Source organism: Nomascus leucogenys, chromosome 5 (assembly GCF_006542625.1).
Source record: "Nomascus leucogenys isolate Asia chromosome 5, Asia_NLE_v1, whole genome shotgun sequence".
In the NCBI taxonomy this organism is placed as follows: Eukaryota; Metazoa; Chordata; class Mammalia; order Primates; family Hylobatidae; genus Nomascus; species Nomascus leucogenys.
Genome location: NC_044385.1, coordinates 31,995,118 through 32,011,674, shown reverse-complemented (window position 1 = coordinate 32,011,674; position 16,557 = coordinate 31,995,118). Strand labels below are relative to the sequence as shown.

The window sequence follows — 16,557 nt, the reverse complement described above, 5'->3', positions numbered from 1 at the left end:
TTGGCATCCATCCAGCTCTTTGGCACAGACTGCCTACAGTCCCCTACATTTGACTCTGTAATGTGTTGGTAAATGTTAGCTGGCTGATGGGGAAAAAGATCTAAATTACAGAGCTTGCCAATTTCTGTGGTACAAATATTTCTACTGTATTAGTCCATTCTCACATGGCTATAATGAACTACCTAAGACTGGGTAATTTATGAAGAAAAGAGGTTTAATTGACTCACAGTTATGCAGGCTTAACAGGAAGCCTCAGGATACTTACAGTCATGGCAGAAGGTGAAGGGGACACAAGCACGTCTTACTATGGTGCAACAGGAGAGAGCTAGAGAGAAAGGGCCAAGTGCAACACACTTTTAAGCCATCAGATCTCATGAGAACATGAGAACTTACTATCACAAGAACAGCAAGGGGAAAGTCCACCCCCATGGTTCAATCACCTCCCACAAGGCCCCTCCTCTGACACTTGGGGAGTATAATTGGAAATGAGATTTGGGTGGGGACACAGAGCAAAACCATATCATCTATTAAAGATAATTTCAAGCCATCATGCAGAATTCCTTCAAAAATGTCTCTAGCAACCATTATACTGAGCTTTAAGGCTGAATCTGTCTCAGAGGAGACATCCCTCACTGGGTGACCACTCCCCAAGGCACAAAAAGAAGTGACCTAGCTGTTTTCTGACACAAACGGCATGATTAGAGCTCCCCAAACAGCTGCTAAGCCAGCTGTAGTATTAAACCTCTTCTCCCTACCAGATCCAAGGTGCAGTCCTCTGGCCACTGCCCCTCCCCACCTCCTTGAAGATTATGCGTCATTAATCTGCAATCTTTTCTATTCCTCAAGCTCTTTGGAAGCCAGAATGACTGCCATTCCTTCCACTCTCTTGTTATGCATATATTATGCCATAAACTGAAAGCTTTACTTTCCTCAAGGGAAACATTTTGAGTATGAATACCTTATTTTAAGAGTTAAAACAAAATTTAATACTTTTCTGCCCATTTTTCTTCTTGCTGTGGTAGTACTATTTTACTTAAGGCAATGAAGATGCTGCTGATTGACCAGGGAAAGGATCAATAGTCCAGACAATTACAAATATTAATATTTTAGAAAGCTCAGTCTACTCTACTGCTTATAGTCAATGGACATCTTTCATCTGATGCCCATAAATCCATTAACAATATCACATCATTTAATTAGCGTCTGTATTCATTGGTTAGAACCTGTGGTACATTTGTGGAGGGAAGTCTACTTTTATTGTACACAAGGAAGAGAGGGAAGAAAGCATCAGGAAGCCTTCTCTAAAGAACCACCTGATTGGGTCACCAGGAGAATGTTTGGGGGAGCTCTAATTAAGCCCTTTGTGTTGAAAAACTGCTAAGTCACCTTTTTGGTGCCACGGGGAGTAATCACTCTGCGAGGGATGCCTCCTCCAAGACACAGATTCAGTTTTAGAGTTCTGTATAATGGCGGCTAAAGAAATATTTGAAAAGTGAAGCAGAGAATATTCAGAGAAGGGTTCTATCAGGATCCCTCATTCTTCCTCTCTTAGGTCGCTCTTCTGTTGTCTGTCATAGAGATAATAAAATGAAGTGCAAATACCACAAGGGACTTGTCTCCATTTTGTGGTTAGTGAAAAGTAGATTGGCTATCCTAACATCTAGAATTCTCTTTGGATTTTGGGCCGTTTTATAGGTGATGTAGATAGACTTCCTGAGGATATTCTTGGACAGATTTTCTGAAGATGTTTCATAGTGGCCTCCAGGCTAAATCTGAGTCACTGATTGATGTAAACTTGGAGTTCTCATTTCTTATGCTCTTTTAATTACATGGGGTAGATCAAATTAAGTCCTCTTGACAGCTAGGCTTTTATTATTAAAACAGTAAAGCCTATTTCTAGCCATGCCACAGTGAGGATAAAAATAAAACCAAAGTTGTATCTTTTGTTTATTTTTTCCCTGATCCTTCCTGGAGGTAGGTTACTTCTTATCAATATGACTCTAAATACATTTTCCATCTTAGAGATAGGTTACTTCTTATGAATATAACTCTAAAGACATTTGTCATCTTATGCAAAAAGCAAACAAACAAAAGAGAATTGGATAAAATAGGATAACTCAGATGCCTGCCCTACCCCAGGCCACATAGTTATTGACCCGGAGAAGGCAATAAAGGACAGTGTTGGATCTTAGCAGGACTCTCAGATAATCAGCGAACCCGTGTCAAAATAGTGCACCCTGCTGACTTGGCAAGTCCTTCAAGTTTTTGGTACTCAGTTTATTGATGTTAGAATAGAGGATGGGTTAGAAGTTGTTGAGTTCTAGAGTTCTATTCTTGGATTGTGTACAGAAATGGTTCACCCTCCCAAGTAGATCAGTTGAACATTTCCTGACTTCTTAAACTTTGAGATGGCCTTTTTCATCTTTAAATTACCTTCATGCAAGCTTTCTAGGCCTTTATCATGCTTGCCCTGATGAATTATTTGTGCATGTTGCTCTGCTGTAGAACATTACAAGGCATAAGTGGATAAGAGCAGATAAGAGACAAATGAGTTAAGGGCGGAGACTCCTTACATCAAAGCCCATGGTCCTGCCAGGCTTTCCTAGGTGTCAGGGTGCCGGTCATGGCAGATTCTTTATCTTGACTCTAGGCACCCTTCTGTACTCCAGGGCTCTCAACTTCTCCTTGTCCTCTGCGCAGAGTATATAGGAACTTCTGGATTCTTTTCAATTTGTGGAGGTTTCTGAAGCTGTGTTCCACTGAGGAGACACTGGGTGGACAAGAATGTTACTTGCATCTTCTCTAATTCCTTCTTTCCCCTACCAGGATCTACTGGGGACAGAAGGGGACGGTTATAGGGTTTTTTTCTACTACCTAAAATAGAAAAGTACATTTTTAAAGAAGAATATCCTTGCTATATATGTAATACAATTGGGGAGCATTTTAAAGGATTATTATCTTATTTACTATCCTATGGTTTTATTTCCCTTCATGTGTTCTTTTCTAGCAACATTTGCATTTTTGTTTTTTCCTGATACTATAACTAGTGCATAAAAGTTTGAGGAACATAATATTTACATACTCGTACTCTTAAAGTGTTTCCCTACAAATAACTTATTAATTGCAAAAGAAAAGAAAAGTTACTTTTCAGTAGTGAAACCTTATGGACCTGCCTTAGCCAAGTTCTCAAAGTCAATATCATCTCAATAGGACAAGCTAATATCATATACCCAGATGTGATGCACTGAGAAGGATGTGGTATTTCAGCCCCAAATGCATAACTTAAACCCATTTGTGAGAAAGTATCAGACAGATTCAAATCAAGAAATATTTTACAAAATAACTGCCCTCCATTCTTCAAAAAAATAAAAATCACAAAAGATGAAAGAAGGTTTATGGACTACTTTGGGAGATTAAAGGAGACTAAACACATATGCCAGTTAAATACAATGTATAATCTTGAATTAGTTGGAAGAATTTGAATGTAGACTGTAGGTTAAATGATAATACTGTATTAGTGTTAACTTTCCTGAATTTGATTATTGTACTTTGGTTACTTAGGAGGAAGCCCTGTTTTTCTTAAGAAATAACACAGCAGGCCGGGCGCGGTGGCTCACGCTTGTAATCCCAGCACTTTGGGAGGCCGAGGCGGGTGGATCACGAGGTCAGGAGATCGAGACCACGGTGAAACCTCGTCTCTACTGAAAATACAAAAAAAATTAGCCGGGCATGGTGGCGGGCGCCTGTAATCCCAGCTACTCGGAGAGGCTGAGGCAGGAGAATGGCGTGAACCCGGGAGGTGGAGCTTGCAGTGAGCCGAGATTGCGCCACTGCACTCCAGCCTGGGCGACAGAACGAGACTCTGTCTCAGAAAAAAAAAAAAAAAAAAAAAAAAAAAGAAATAACACAGAAGAGAACTAAGGGATAAAATGGCATGATGTCTACAGCTTACTATAAAATGGTTCGAAAAAAGAAATGTCTGGATGTGGAGAGAGTGAGAAAGCAAAGTGGGAAAATATTAACATGTACAGGAAGCATATACAGGAGTTCTGTGTACAATTATAACTTTTCTGTGAGTTAAAGATACTTTGAAAATAAAAGGTAAAACAGAAAAGAAAGAAAACAGGCTCCAGGAGCACAGGTTTATTGTATGGCTTTTCCTTCCACTGCTCCACGGAAATGACCACTTCTGACGTCATTGATACCCAATTTGTTGCTAAATCATTAGACATTCTTCAGTGATGATCTTATTTGACCTTTCAAAAATAGCTGGTGATATTCATCATTCTCTTCTTTTTAACTTGCTCTTCCTGTGACTTTCCTAACAACTCACTTCCCTTTATCCTTTTATAACCAGTCTCTTTGAGGGCCCTCTTTGCCATCTCTACACTTTAAGTGTTGGTGTTTTTTGGAATGTTGTCCTAGGCTCTCTATTCTCCTGAGTTTATACATTCCTGCTGGGTGTTTTATCTCCCCCATAATTTGTAGATCTAGTTCAGGTTGCTCTTGGGTTTCAGACTTACACATGCTATATTCTGTGGCTCTCTCCTTTGGTTATTCCTCTGGGCGTATCAAAATCAACCTACTCCAAATTTGTTATCTTTCTTACCTTCCTTGATCCTACCCTGGTTTCCCCCAGATCTGGTCATTTTTCATTGTGTTTGTCTCAGAGAAATGTTGCCAGGACATCCATTACTCATACTGGAACCTGGAATTGACACGTCTTTATTCTTGCCTCTCTATAAACATCTTCCTCTTTATAGCCAGAATAAACATGTAACAGGATCCATCTAAAAGTCTTGTGTTGGTCATTCAGCCTACATGATAGAGACCAAACTATTGAGCATAGATATGATTCTTCATTATGTAGCTTCAGCTTTCTTTTCTTCCTTTATCTGCTGCCACTCTCACACACTCTCTTTTCTAACCATCTGAAATTCTTTCAGTTTCTCAAAGATGCTGGATTACCTTTGATTTTTCCTCCAAGACCTTATATGTATTGTTCATCAGCCTTATCATGAACCCTACTTATTTCTGCTACCTGGGAAACTTTTTTTTATGGGGTTACGCTTTCTCCCTCTCTCTCTCTTTTTTTTCTTTAAAATTATACTTTAAGTTCTGGGATACATGTGCAGAACATGCAGGTTTGTTACATAGGTATACATGTGCCATGGTGGTTTGCTGCAGCCATCAACCAGTCATCTACATTAGGTATTTCTCCTAATGCTATCCCTCCCCTAGCCCTTAGACCCCAGCCCCCAACAGGCCCTGGTGTGTGATGTTCCCCTCCGTGTGACTGTATGTTCTCACTGTTCAACTCCCACTTATGAGTGAGAACATGTGGTATTTGGTTTTCTGTTCCTGTGTTAGTTTACTGAGAATGATGGTTTCTAGCTTCATCCATATCCCTGCAAAGGACAAGAACTCATCCTTTTTTATGGCTGCATAGTATTCTATGGTGTATATGTGCCACATTTTCTTTTTTTTTTTTTGAGACAGAGTCTCGCTCTGTCGCCCAGGCTGGAGTGCAGTGGCACAATCTCGGCTCACTGCAAGCTCCGCCTCCCAGGTTCATGCTATTCTCCTGCCTCAGCCTCTCCGAGTAGCTGGGACTACAGGCGCCCACCATGACGCCCGGCTAATTTTTTTGTATTTTTAGTAGAGACGGGGTTTCACCGTGGTCTCGATCTCCTGACCTCGTGATTCGCCTGCCTCGGCCACCCAAAGTGCTGGGATTACAAGCGTGAGCCACCGCGCCCGGCCATGCCACGTTTTCTTAATCCAGTTTATCATTGATGGGCATTTGGATTGGTTCCAAGTCTTTGCTGTTGTGAATAGTGCTGCAATAAACATACATGTGCATGTGTCTTTATTGTAGAATGATTTATAATCCTCTGGGCATATACCAATTAACAGAATTGCTGGGTCAAATGGTATTTCTGGTTCTAGATCCTTAAGGAATCGCCACATTGTCTTCCACAATGGTTGAACTAATTTGCAGTCCCAACAACAGTGTAACAGCATTCCTATTTCTCCACAGCCTCTCCAGCATCTGTTGTTTCCTGACTTTTTAATGATCGCCATTCTAACTGACATGACATGGTATCTCATTGTGGTTTTGATTTGCATTTCTCTAATGAACAGTGATGATGAGCTTTCTTTTATATGTTTGCTGCCTACATAAATGTCTTCTTTTGAGAAGTGTCTGTTCATATCCTTTGCCCACTTTTTGATGGGGTTGTTTTATTCTTGTAAATTTGTTTAAGTTCCCTGTAGATTCTGGATATTAGACCTTTGTCAGATGGATAGATTGCAAAAATTTTCTCCCATTCTGTATGTTGCCTGTTCACTCTGATGGTAGTTTCTTTTGCTGTGCAGAAGCTCTTTAGTTTAATTAAATCCCATTTGTCAATTTTGACTTTTGTTGTCATTGCTTTTGGTGTTTTAGTCATGAAATCTTTGCCCATGACTATATCCTGAATGGTATTGCCTAGGTTTTCTTCTAGGGTTTTTATGGTTTTTGGTCTTACATTTAGGTCTTTAATCTATCTTGAGTTATTTTTTGTATAAGGTTTAAAGAAGGGGTCCAGTTTCAGTTTTCTGCATATGGCTAGCCAGTTTTCCCAACACTGTTTATTAAATAGGGAATCGTTTCCCCATTGTTTGTTTTTGTCAGGCTTGTCAAAGATCAGATGGTTGTAGATGTGTGGCATTATTTCTGAGGCCTCTGTTCTGTTCCATTGGTATATATATATCTGTTTTGGTACCAGTAACATGCTGTTTTGGTTACTGTAGCCTTGTAGTATAGTTTGAAGTCAGGTAGCATGATACCTCCAGCTTTGTTTTTTTTGATTAGGATTGTCTTGGCTATACAGGCTCCTTTTTGGTTTCATATGAAATTTAAAGTAATTTTTTCTAATTTTGTGAAGAAAGTCAATGGTAGCTTGATGGGGATAGCATTGAATCTATAAATTACTCAGGCAGTATGGCCATTTTCACAATATTGATTCTTCCTATCCATGAGCATGGAATGTTTTTCCATTTGTTTGTGTCCTCTTTTATTTCCTTGACCAGTGGTTTGTAGTTCTCCTTGAAGAGGTCTTTCACATCCACTGTAAGTTGTATTCCTAGATATTTTAGTCTCTTTGTAGCAATTGTGAATGGGAGTTCACTCACGATTTGGCTCTCTGTTTGTCTATTATTGGTGTATAGGAATGTTTGTGATTTTTGCACATTGATTTTATATCCTGAGACTTTGCTGAAGTTGCTTACCAACTTAAGGAGATTTTGGGCTGAGACGATGGAGTTTTCTAAATATACAATCACGTGATCTGCAAACAGAGACAATTTGACTTCCTCTTTTCCTTTTTGAATACTCTATTTCTTTCTCTTGCCTGATTGCCCTGGCCAGAACTTCCAACACTATGTTGAATAGGAGTGGTGAGAGAGGGCATCCTTGTTTTGTGCCGGTTTTCAAAGGGTGTGATTCCAGCTTTTGCCCATTCAGTGTGATATTGGCTGTGGGTTTGTCATAAATAGCTCTTATTATTTTGAGATACGTTACATCAGTACCCTGTTTATTAAGAATTTTTAGCATGAAGGGGAGTTGAATTTTATTGAAGGCCTTTTCTGCATCTATTGAAATAATCATGTAGTTTTTGTCATTGTGTGATGCATTATATTTATTGATTTGCATATATTGAACCAGTCTTGCATCCCAGGGATGAAGCCGACTTGATTGTGGTGGATAAGAGTTTTGATGTGCTGCTGGATTCAATTTGTCAGTATTTTATTGAGGATTTTTGCATCGATGTTCATCAGGGATATTGGCCTGAATTTTTTTTGTCATTGTTGTGTCTCTGACAGGTTTTGTATCAGGATGATGCTGGCCTCATAAAATGAGTTAAGGAGGAGTCCCTCTTTTTCTATTGTTTGGAATAGTTTCAGAAGGAATGATACCAGCTCCTGTTTGTACCTCTGGTAGAATTTGGCTGTGAATCTGTCTGGTCCTGGGCTTTTTTCGGTTGGTAGGCTATTAATTACTGCCTCAATTTCAGAACTTGTTATTGGTCTATTCAGGAATTCGATTTTTTCCTGGTTTAATCTTGGGATGGTGTCTGTGTCCAGGAATTTATCTGTTTCTTCTAGATCTTCTAGTATATTTGTGTAGAGGTGTTTATAGTATTCTCTGATGGTAGGTTGTATTTCTGTGGGATCAGTGGTGATATCCCCTTTATCATTTTTATTGTGTCTATTTGATTCTTCTCTCTCTTTTTTATTAGTCTAGCTAGCAGTCTATTTTGTTAATCTTTTCAAACAACCACCTCCTAGATTCATTGATTTTTTTGAAGAGTTTCTCGTGTCTCTATCTCCCTCAGTTCTGCTCTGATCTTAGTTATTTCTTGCCTTCTGCTAGCTTTTGAATTTGTGTGCTTTTGCTTCTCTAGTTGTTTTAATTGTGATGTTAGGGTATCGATTTTAGATCTTTCCCACTTTCTCCTGTGGGCATTTAGTGCTATAAATTTCCCTCTATACACTGCTTTAGCTGTGTCCCAGAGATTCTGGTACATTGTGTCTTTGTTCTCATTGGTTTCAAAGAACTTATTTATTTCTGCCTTAATTTCATTATTTACACTACCTGAGTAACTTCTACTCAGATTCAGATCACAGCTTCAGGGTCACTTATCGTGTGCAGCATGTCTCATTCTCTTACATCCTGTGCATCAGGAACATTCTGTACTTTCTGTGGCACACAGTTATCACACGTTTGTATCAGTCTCTTGCAGGTGTCCTCACTGGATTTTCAACTTGAGAGATCAGGTCTGTCTACTTCATAGCTGCAGCCCTAGTGCTTAGCACAGTGCCTGGCAAAAAGTAGATGCTTAATAAAAAATTTTGAATGTATGAATGAGTAATTGTAATCCATGGCAAAAGCAGATATTAAAGAACCTTACTCTTATTATGTATGTACATTTGCCCACTGATTCATAACAACTTTGTATTATAAGGAATCCCAGAAGACCATCAGTCCAAAGTATTAAACACTGCAAGTCATTATCTGGCTTCTGTCTGACTCTTATAGTCATTTACTCTATTTTGGCTGCAGTTACTTTAGCATGAGTTCGCTTTCCATATCTTGCACCAGTTGCTTTTGTTCTTTGCCTTGAAGCATCAGAATAGGTCTGTTTCCTTTTCCATGTTTTAATCATTCACATAGTTGGAATCAGCTAGCCTGCATCTTTCTACTCTCAGCTTTCTTTTCTTCAGCACAAACACCTCCAATTCCTTCAACTTTTATATGTGAAAAGTTGCCTTAGCATACAGCATGCTGTTTTGCCATTGTCCCTTATAAAGAATGGCATCTGTAGTTTGACAAAACATTCAGAACATAGTGGAAGAACAATGTGTAATCATGACTGCATTAACCTGGCTATTAAATAGTTTGCTTACTGATGAGGCTAAATACATTGATCCTCTAACCTTTGCTTCTACAAATATATATATATATATATATATTTTTAAATGCTTTTTATTTTTATTTTATTATTATTATTTGTTATTATACTTTAGGTTTTAGGGTACATGTGCACAACGTGCAGGTTTGTTACATATGTATACATGTGCTATGTTGGTGTGCTGCACCCATTAACTCCTCATTTAGCATTAGGTATATCTCCTAATGCTATCCCTCCCCCCTCCCCCCAACCCCACAACAGTCCCTGGTGTGTGATGTTCCCCTTCCTGTGTCCATGTGTTCTCATTGTTCAATTCCCACCTGTGAGTGAGAACATGCGGTGTTTGGTTTTTTGTCCTTGCGATAGTTTGCTGAGAATGATGGTTTCCAGCTTCATCCATGTCCCTACAAAGGACATGAACTCATCCTCTTTTATGGCTGCATATTATTCCATGGTGTATATGTGCCACATTTTCTTAATCCAGTCTATCATTGTTGGACATTTGGGTTGGTTCCAAGTCTTTGCTATTGTGAATAGTGCCACAATAAACATACATGTGCATATGTCTTTATAGCAGCATGATTTATAATCCTTTGGGCATATACCCAGTAATGGGATGGCTGGGTCAAACGGTATGTCTAGTTCTAGATCCCTGAGGAATTGCCACACTGACTTCCACAATGGTTGAACTAGTTTACAGTCCCACCAACAGTGTACAAGTGTTCCTATTTCTCCACATCCTCTCCAGCACCTGTTGTTTCCTGACTTTTGAATGATGGCCATTCTAACTGGTGTGAGATGATATCTCATTGTGGTTTTGATTTGCATTTCTCTGATGGCCAGTGATGATGAGCATTTTTTCATGTTTTTTTGGCTGCATAAATGTCTTCTTTTGAGAAGTGTCTGTTCATATCCTTTGCCCACTTGTTGATGGGGTTTTCTGTTTTTTTCTTGTAAATTTGTTGGAGTTCATCGTAGATTCTGGATATTAGCCCTTTGTCAGATGAGTAGGTTGCAAAAATTTTTTCCTATTCTGTTGCCTGTTCACTCTGACGGTAGTTTCTTTTGCTGTGCAGAAGCTCCTTAGTTTAATTAGATCCCATTTGTCAGTTTTGGCTTTTGTTGCCATTGCTTTTGGTGTTTTAGACGTGAAGTCCTTGCCCATGCCTATGTCCTGAATGGTATTGCCTAGGTTTTCTTCTAGGGTTTTAGGTCTAACATGTAAGTCTTTAATCCATCTTGAATTAATTTTTGTATAAGGTGTAAGGAAGGGATCCAGTTTCAGCTTTCTGCATATGGCTAGCCTGTTTTCCCAGCACCATTTATTAAATAGGGAATCCTTTCCCCATTGCTTGTTTTTGTCAGGTTTGTCAAAGATCAGAGAGTTGTAGATATGTAGCATTATTTCTGAGGGCTCTGTTCTGTTCCGTTGGTCTCTATCTCTGTTTTGGTACCAGTACCATGCTGTTTTGGTTTGCCAAGTCAATCCTAAGCCAAAAGAACAAAGCTGGAGGCATCACACTACCTGACTTCAAACTATATACTACAAGGCTGCTTCTACAAATATTATTATTAATAGAGATTATAAGAACTATTATCATACCTAACATATATTGAGCACATGTAGTATAGTAGAGTAAGCACTTTTCACATAGTACTTTATTTGGTACTTAAAACTCAATTAAGTATGTAGTAACAATATGCCGTTTTAACAGATGAGGAAATAATTTGCCCAAGGTCACATAACTAAGGAATGATGGTTCCGGGAATGGCTATAATATACTGCTAAACTGTTACTAGGTTTTGTCTTGACTGATATCTTTCAATTGGTTAATTTTAGTACTTAAAACTCAATGAAGTATGTAATAACAATATGCCCTGTTAACAGATGAGGAAATAATTTGCCCAAGGTCACATAACTAAGGAAAGATGGTTCCAGGAATGGCTATAATATACTGCTAAACTCTTGCTAGGTTTTGTCTTGACTGATATTTTTCGATCAGTTAATTTTGGGCTGTAATGTAAAATGGTTTTAAACAAAATGATGTGTGATGACCTTATTGTAAACCTGTGGAATTTTTGTTAGATAATCGATATCTAACATCTTAAAAGACTTTCGTAAATTCAGAGATTGAATTCCTTGTTTATGTAAACATGCAATTACCTCACATCACCAAAAAGTTGCATTGAGATGAAAGAGACATAGAAAAATAATTATTAAAAATTTCCATAATGTGCTCGAGGGCAGGGAAAATATTGTGACCGACACAACAGGAGTGGATTTGGGGATGTTATGAGTCATATAGATGCAGAGGGACCATGAACACTTTTTGAGTTGAGGAGCCCATATCCCCCATAGAAGCAAAACAGAGGATTCAAAAAATGAAAATTTCCAAGAGAACTTCATAAAGTCACCAAAATTAAAAGCAGAAGTGGGTCCAAGGGCAGTCAGCCTATAAATTAGTTCAAGTTCTGTGGAACCACTAATCCTCACTTTTTGGTAGCTGCCTCCGGTCTTTGCCTGCAGAATCAAGCTGTGTTTTCCAAACAGAGCTGTGTTACAGATATTCCCAGAGCAGGCAGCAGGCCTGAGAAACAGTAAGGCAGCTGTACACTGGTGGCTGCTTTGAGAATTGGGAGAACCCGTCCCCAGAAATCCTGTACAATGCACTCCTACATGAAAGTCCAGACTCCAGTCTCCCCTCTTTCACCAGCACTACTTCAGCCAGAGCTCCTTGAACCAGAATCTTCCTTATACCACCAGAAAAATCATGATTCTCACCGAGGCTAGAAAATAAATTTCTACTAAAATACTAACCAATCTAGTATTGTATTTTGCTTATAAGTGTGAGGATATGACCAGGCGTTCTCAACTACTCATAGAAATTGTCCTAAGTAAAGAAAGTGTAGGATTTCTCTCAAGGAATTGAATTACTACATGGTTGAACACTGAAAAAGAAATTAACATAATTATTATTTTCATGGCATGAGAACAGGCTAATGGAAAAAATAGTCACAGTTCTTGAACATTAGATACATTAAAAACAAATCCCTCAGTAGATGAGTTGACTAGCAATGAACACAGAATTGACTAACTGTTTGAGTAGGAGGAAGAGAAAGATGGAAATATTGTAGGGAAAAACATATGGGTTAAAGTGACTAAACATTAGCTCACCCTCACTCCATGTTCTTTTTGTATCAAACAAATAGAACATTCATATTCTTTTCAAATAACAATGAAATAAATATAAAAATTGACTATAATAAAGCCACAAGGAAAATCTCAATGGATTCCAACAAGTAAAAATCACACAGCCCATAATCTTTGACTACAACAGTCATTAAACTGGAAAGTAACAACAAAAAAAACCAATCCCAAAATATCTGCTCACATTTTTGAGTAAGAGATAACTAAAATCAAAGTTCCAAATTAATTTAATATGAAGGACAGTAAGAGGTTTGCTGATCAAAAGAGGTACTCTGTGTACTTTTAGAAGTATATTTTTTAACCCAAGCATATATGTGTAGACAGTGCTTCTGCTATTAAAAGTAAATGAAGTTGAGCTACTTGAATGGTAACAAGTAGATATCCTTGCACAAAACTGTAAAGGCTTCAAGATCTTTAAAACTTTAAAGAAGTTTAATAATTTTAAGTTTTTAGATATTGCTTTTTGGTAAATATTGAATAAAAATATTTTAAAGTTGCTACTAAACTTTAATCTTTAAATAACTTAAGCATATCTGAATGCTCTCGAATTAAAGCAATATAGTCTTCTCAGTGCGTTCTGAACGATAACGAAAGCTTTATAGTCAACAAGATTATCAGCAATAGAGAGACAGAGTAAGTTTAATGTGCCAAAAGCAGTTGCAACCAAAGCCAACGTTTATGGGGTATAATTAAGCCAAAGAGCTTCTTCACAGCAAAAGAAACTATCATCAGAGTGAACAGGCAACCTACAGAATGGAAGAAAACTTTTGCAGTCTACCCATCTGAGAAGTCTAATATCCAGAATCTACAAGGAACTTAAACACATTTACAAGAAAAAAAAAAAACATCAAAAACTGGGCAAAAGATATGAACGGACACTTCTCAAAAGAAGACATGTATGCAGCCAAAAAACACATGAAAAAAAGCTCAACATCACTGATCATTAGAGAAATACAAATCAAAAGCACAATGAGATACCAACTCATGCTAGTCAGAATGGTGATGATTAAAAAGTAAAGAAACAATAGAGGCTGTGGAGAAATAGGAACGCTTTCATACTGTTGGTGGAAATGTAAATTAGTTCAACCATTGTGGAAGACAGTGTGGTGATTCCTCAAGGACGTAGAACCAGAAATACCGTTTGACCAGCAGTCCCATTACTGGGTATATACTCAAAGGATTATAAATCACTCTACTGTAAAGACACTTGCACACATATGTTTATTGCAGCACTATTTACAACATCAAAGTCATGGAACCAACCTAAATCCCCATCAATGATAGACTGGATAAGGAAAGTGTGGTGCATATACACCATGGAATACTATGCAGCCATAAAAAGGAATGAGATCATGTCCTTTGCAGGGACATGGATGAAGCTGGAAGCCATCTTCCTCAGCAAACTAACACAGGAACATAAAACCAAACACCACATGTTCTCGCTCATAAGTGGGAGTTGAACAGTGAGAACACATGGACACAGGGAGGGGAACAACACACACCGGGACCAGTAGGGGTGGTGGGAAGGGGAGGGAGAGCATTAGGACAAATAGGTAATGTATGCAGGGCTTAAAACCTAGATGATGGGTTGAGAGGAGCAGCAAACCGTCACGGCACACGTATACCTAGGTAACAAACCTACACATTCTGCAATTGTATCCCAGAACTTAAAGTAAAAAAAGAAAGAAAAAAGAAATAAGTTTGATGAAAATATTATTTTGAAAAAATAATAATGATAATGAAAATATTATTGCATGTGTTGTCACCTCAGTTTTCATCATCTCACAGTTTAATTGGAATATTAATTATTTTTGCAATATTTGCTCATAAGAATAACATATTAGAACATATCAAAATAATATGTAATACAAATGGATTCTTAACTAGTCAAAATCAATTATTGATATCTTGCAATTTTTTGGAGTTTCTGAATCAATCTTGAGTTCATATGTTTTAAACAACTATTATTCATTTATAAACAATGTAATTTTTTTAAAGGATTTGGAAACATCTCACCACGCACAGAAGGCGGCAAAATATTCTGTATCATCTATGCCTTACTGGGAATTCCCCTCTTTGGTTTTCTCTTGGCTGGAGTTGGAGATCAACTAGGCACCATATTTGGAAAAGGAATTGCCAAAGTGGAAGATACATTTATTGTGAGTATGATAGATATTTAACTACATATATTTATTATTTGATTTTTTTAAAAATTATATCTTTCTGTCACCTCAGATACAATTAGACATTCAATTACTAGGGCTTCCATAACAATTTATATGCATCTCTATTGGCATGTAACTCACTGTATTTTAATTATGTTTATACTTAATCTGAATGAATAAATTAATGCATGAGAAAAACTTAAAAGTATAAACAGAAAAAAGTAGAAATTCAAATGTCTTAGATTCAAATCTTTTACTTCTTTTCTTTTTCTTTCTTTTTTTCCTTTTTTTTTTTTTGAGACAGAGTCTCGCTCTGTCACCCAGGCTGCAGTGCAATGGTGCAATCTTGGCTCACTGCAACCTCCACCTCCCAGGTTCAAGCAATTCTCATGCCTCAGCCTCCTGAGTAGCTGGAATTATAGGCACCCGCCACCATGCCTGGCTAATTTTGTATTTTTTAGTAGAGATGGAGTTTCACCATGTTGGCCAGGGTGGTCTTGAACTCCCGACCTCAAATGATCTGCCTGTCTTGGGCTCCAAAGTGCTGGGATTACAGGCTTGAGCCACCGTGCCCAGCCAGATTTAAATTTCATATGTAGTGTCTCCTAGCTATATTCTCTTAAACTAGTTATTATCCCATCAAACCTACATTTTCTTATTTGTATAGCTTGAATAATGGTACTACGGAGGCATCACTCTGAGGGTAGGTGGCATTATAAATTGAACTTTAACATAAGTAGTAAATGACTGACTGTACTTTATTATTTTCAAATTTGTTTTGGTACCCTTATAAAGCCCGTTTGGGAAAGATGTAGTCTAAATAGCAAACATAATAAAGGAGATCATATAACTTAATTCAGTAATGCCATTGATAGGAATGTATCTACACAACGTAATTTAGTAGAACCAAAGGTGTAGTATACATGGAGATCTTCAAGTTGTATTATAGTCAACAAAAAATGAGAATACTTTTGTTAGAATTGTAAGTGAAAGATAAGAATACTATGATTATAAGCTTGAGTTATTGGAAGAAAATTATGGAAAAAGTAACTGTTCCTGTTAAAGGGTGGGATTATAAAGGATTTGTTACTTCTAGCACCACTGTTGCAAATAAATTTTGTTCATTGTTTAGTAATGTTTTATACTTTCACACAAAGTTCAACAAAATATTTACATTTAACTCTACTGATGAAATAAAATATTGAGTATTGTTTTCTCAATTTGGATTACAGTTCCAGTTTTAGCACTAGTCATGTTTCAGATTTAAGATCAAAGTTAGATCTCAAACATTTTGTTCAACATTGTGTTGAAATAGAATAACACAGTTATTCCAAAATTGGAGTTTTATTCTTTTTTTGTATTATACTTTTATTTAAAAGAATTGTTTATATTAATCAAGAGGGCAGATTGACAGCATAAACATGGTAATGTTGAATTCTTCATTCATTCATTCAACAAATTTTTGAGTGCCTCCTAGATGCTGGGTAATATTTTTTATGTTGCATATACACCAGTGCATAAAAAAAAAGTTCCATGCCCTTATGGTGATGACATTCCAGTGATCATGGTTCAGCGTTTGGTACCAAGCACTATTCTATAATCTTTATAAACATGAACTCATTTAACTCTCACATGTAAGATGAGGATGGTTGACTAGAGGAATGTCTATGTACCCTTTCTATTCTGTGATTTCATAGGTCTTTAAAAATTCTCAAGCTCTAACATTCAG

At 37.5% G+C, this 16,557-nt stretch overlaps 1 protein-coding gene across 2 annotated transcripts in view; it reads left to right on the top strand.

Annotated features, from left to right (window-relative positions):
- The window catches only part of KCNK2 (potassium two pore domain channel subfamily K member 2), a 154,573-nt gene that overhangs the window by 73,733 nt on the left and 64,283 nt on the right, over positions 1-16,557 (top strand). For both annotated transcript variants that reach the window (XM_003265111.3, XM_003265110.3), the window contains exon 4: positions 14,662-14,822. In XM_003265111.3, coding sequence (XP_003265159.1) covers positions 14,662-14,822 — 161 coding nt within the window. The remainder of the gene's footprint in view (positions 1-14,661; positions 14,823-16,557) is intronic.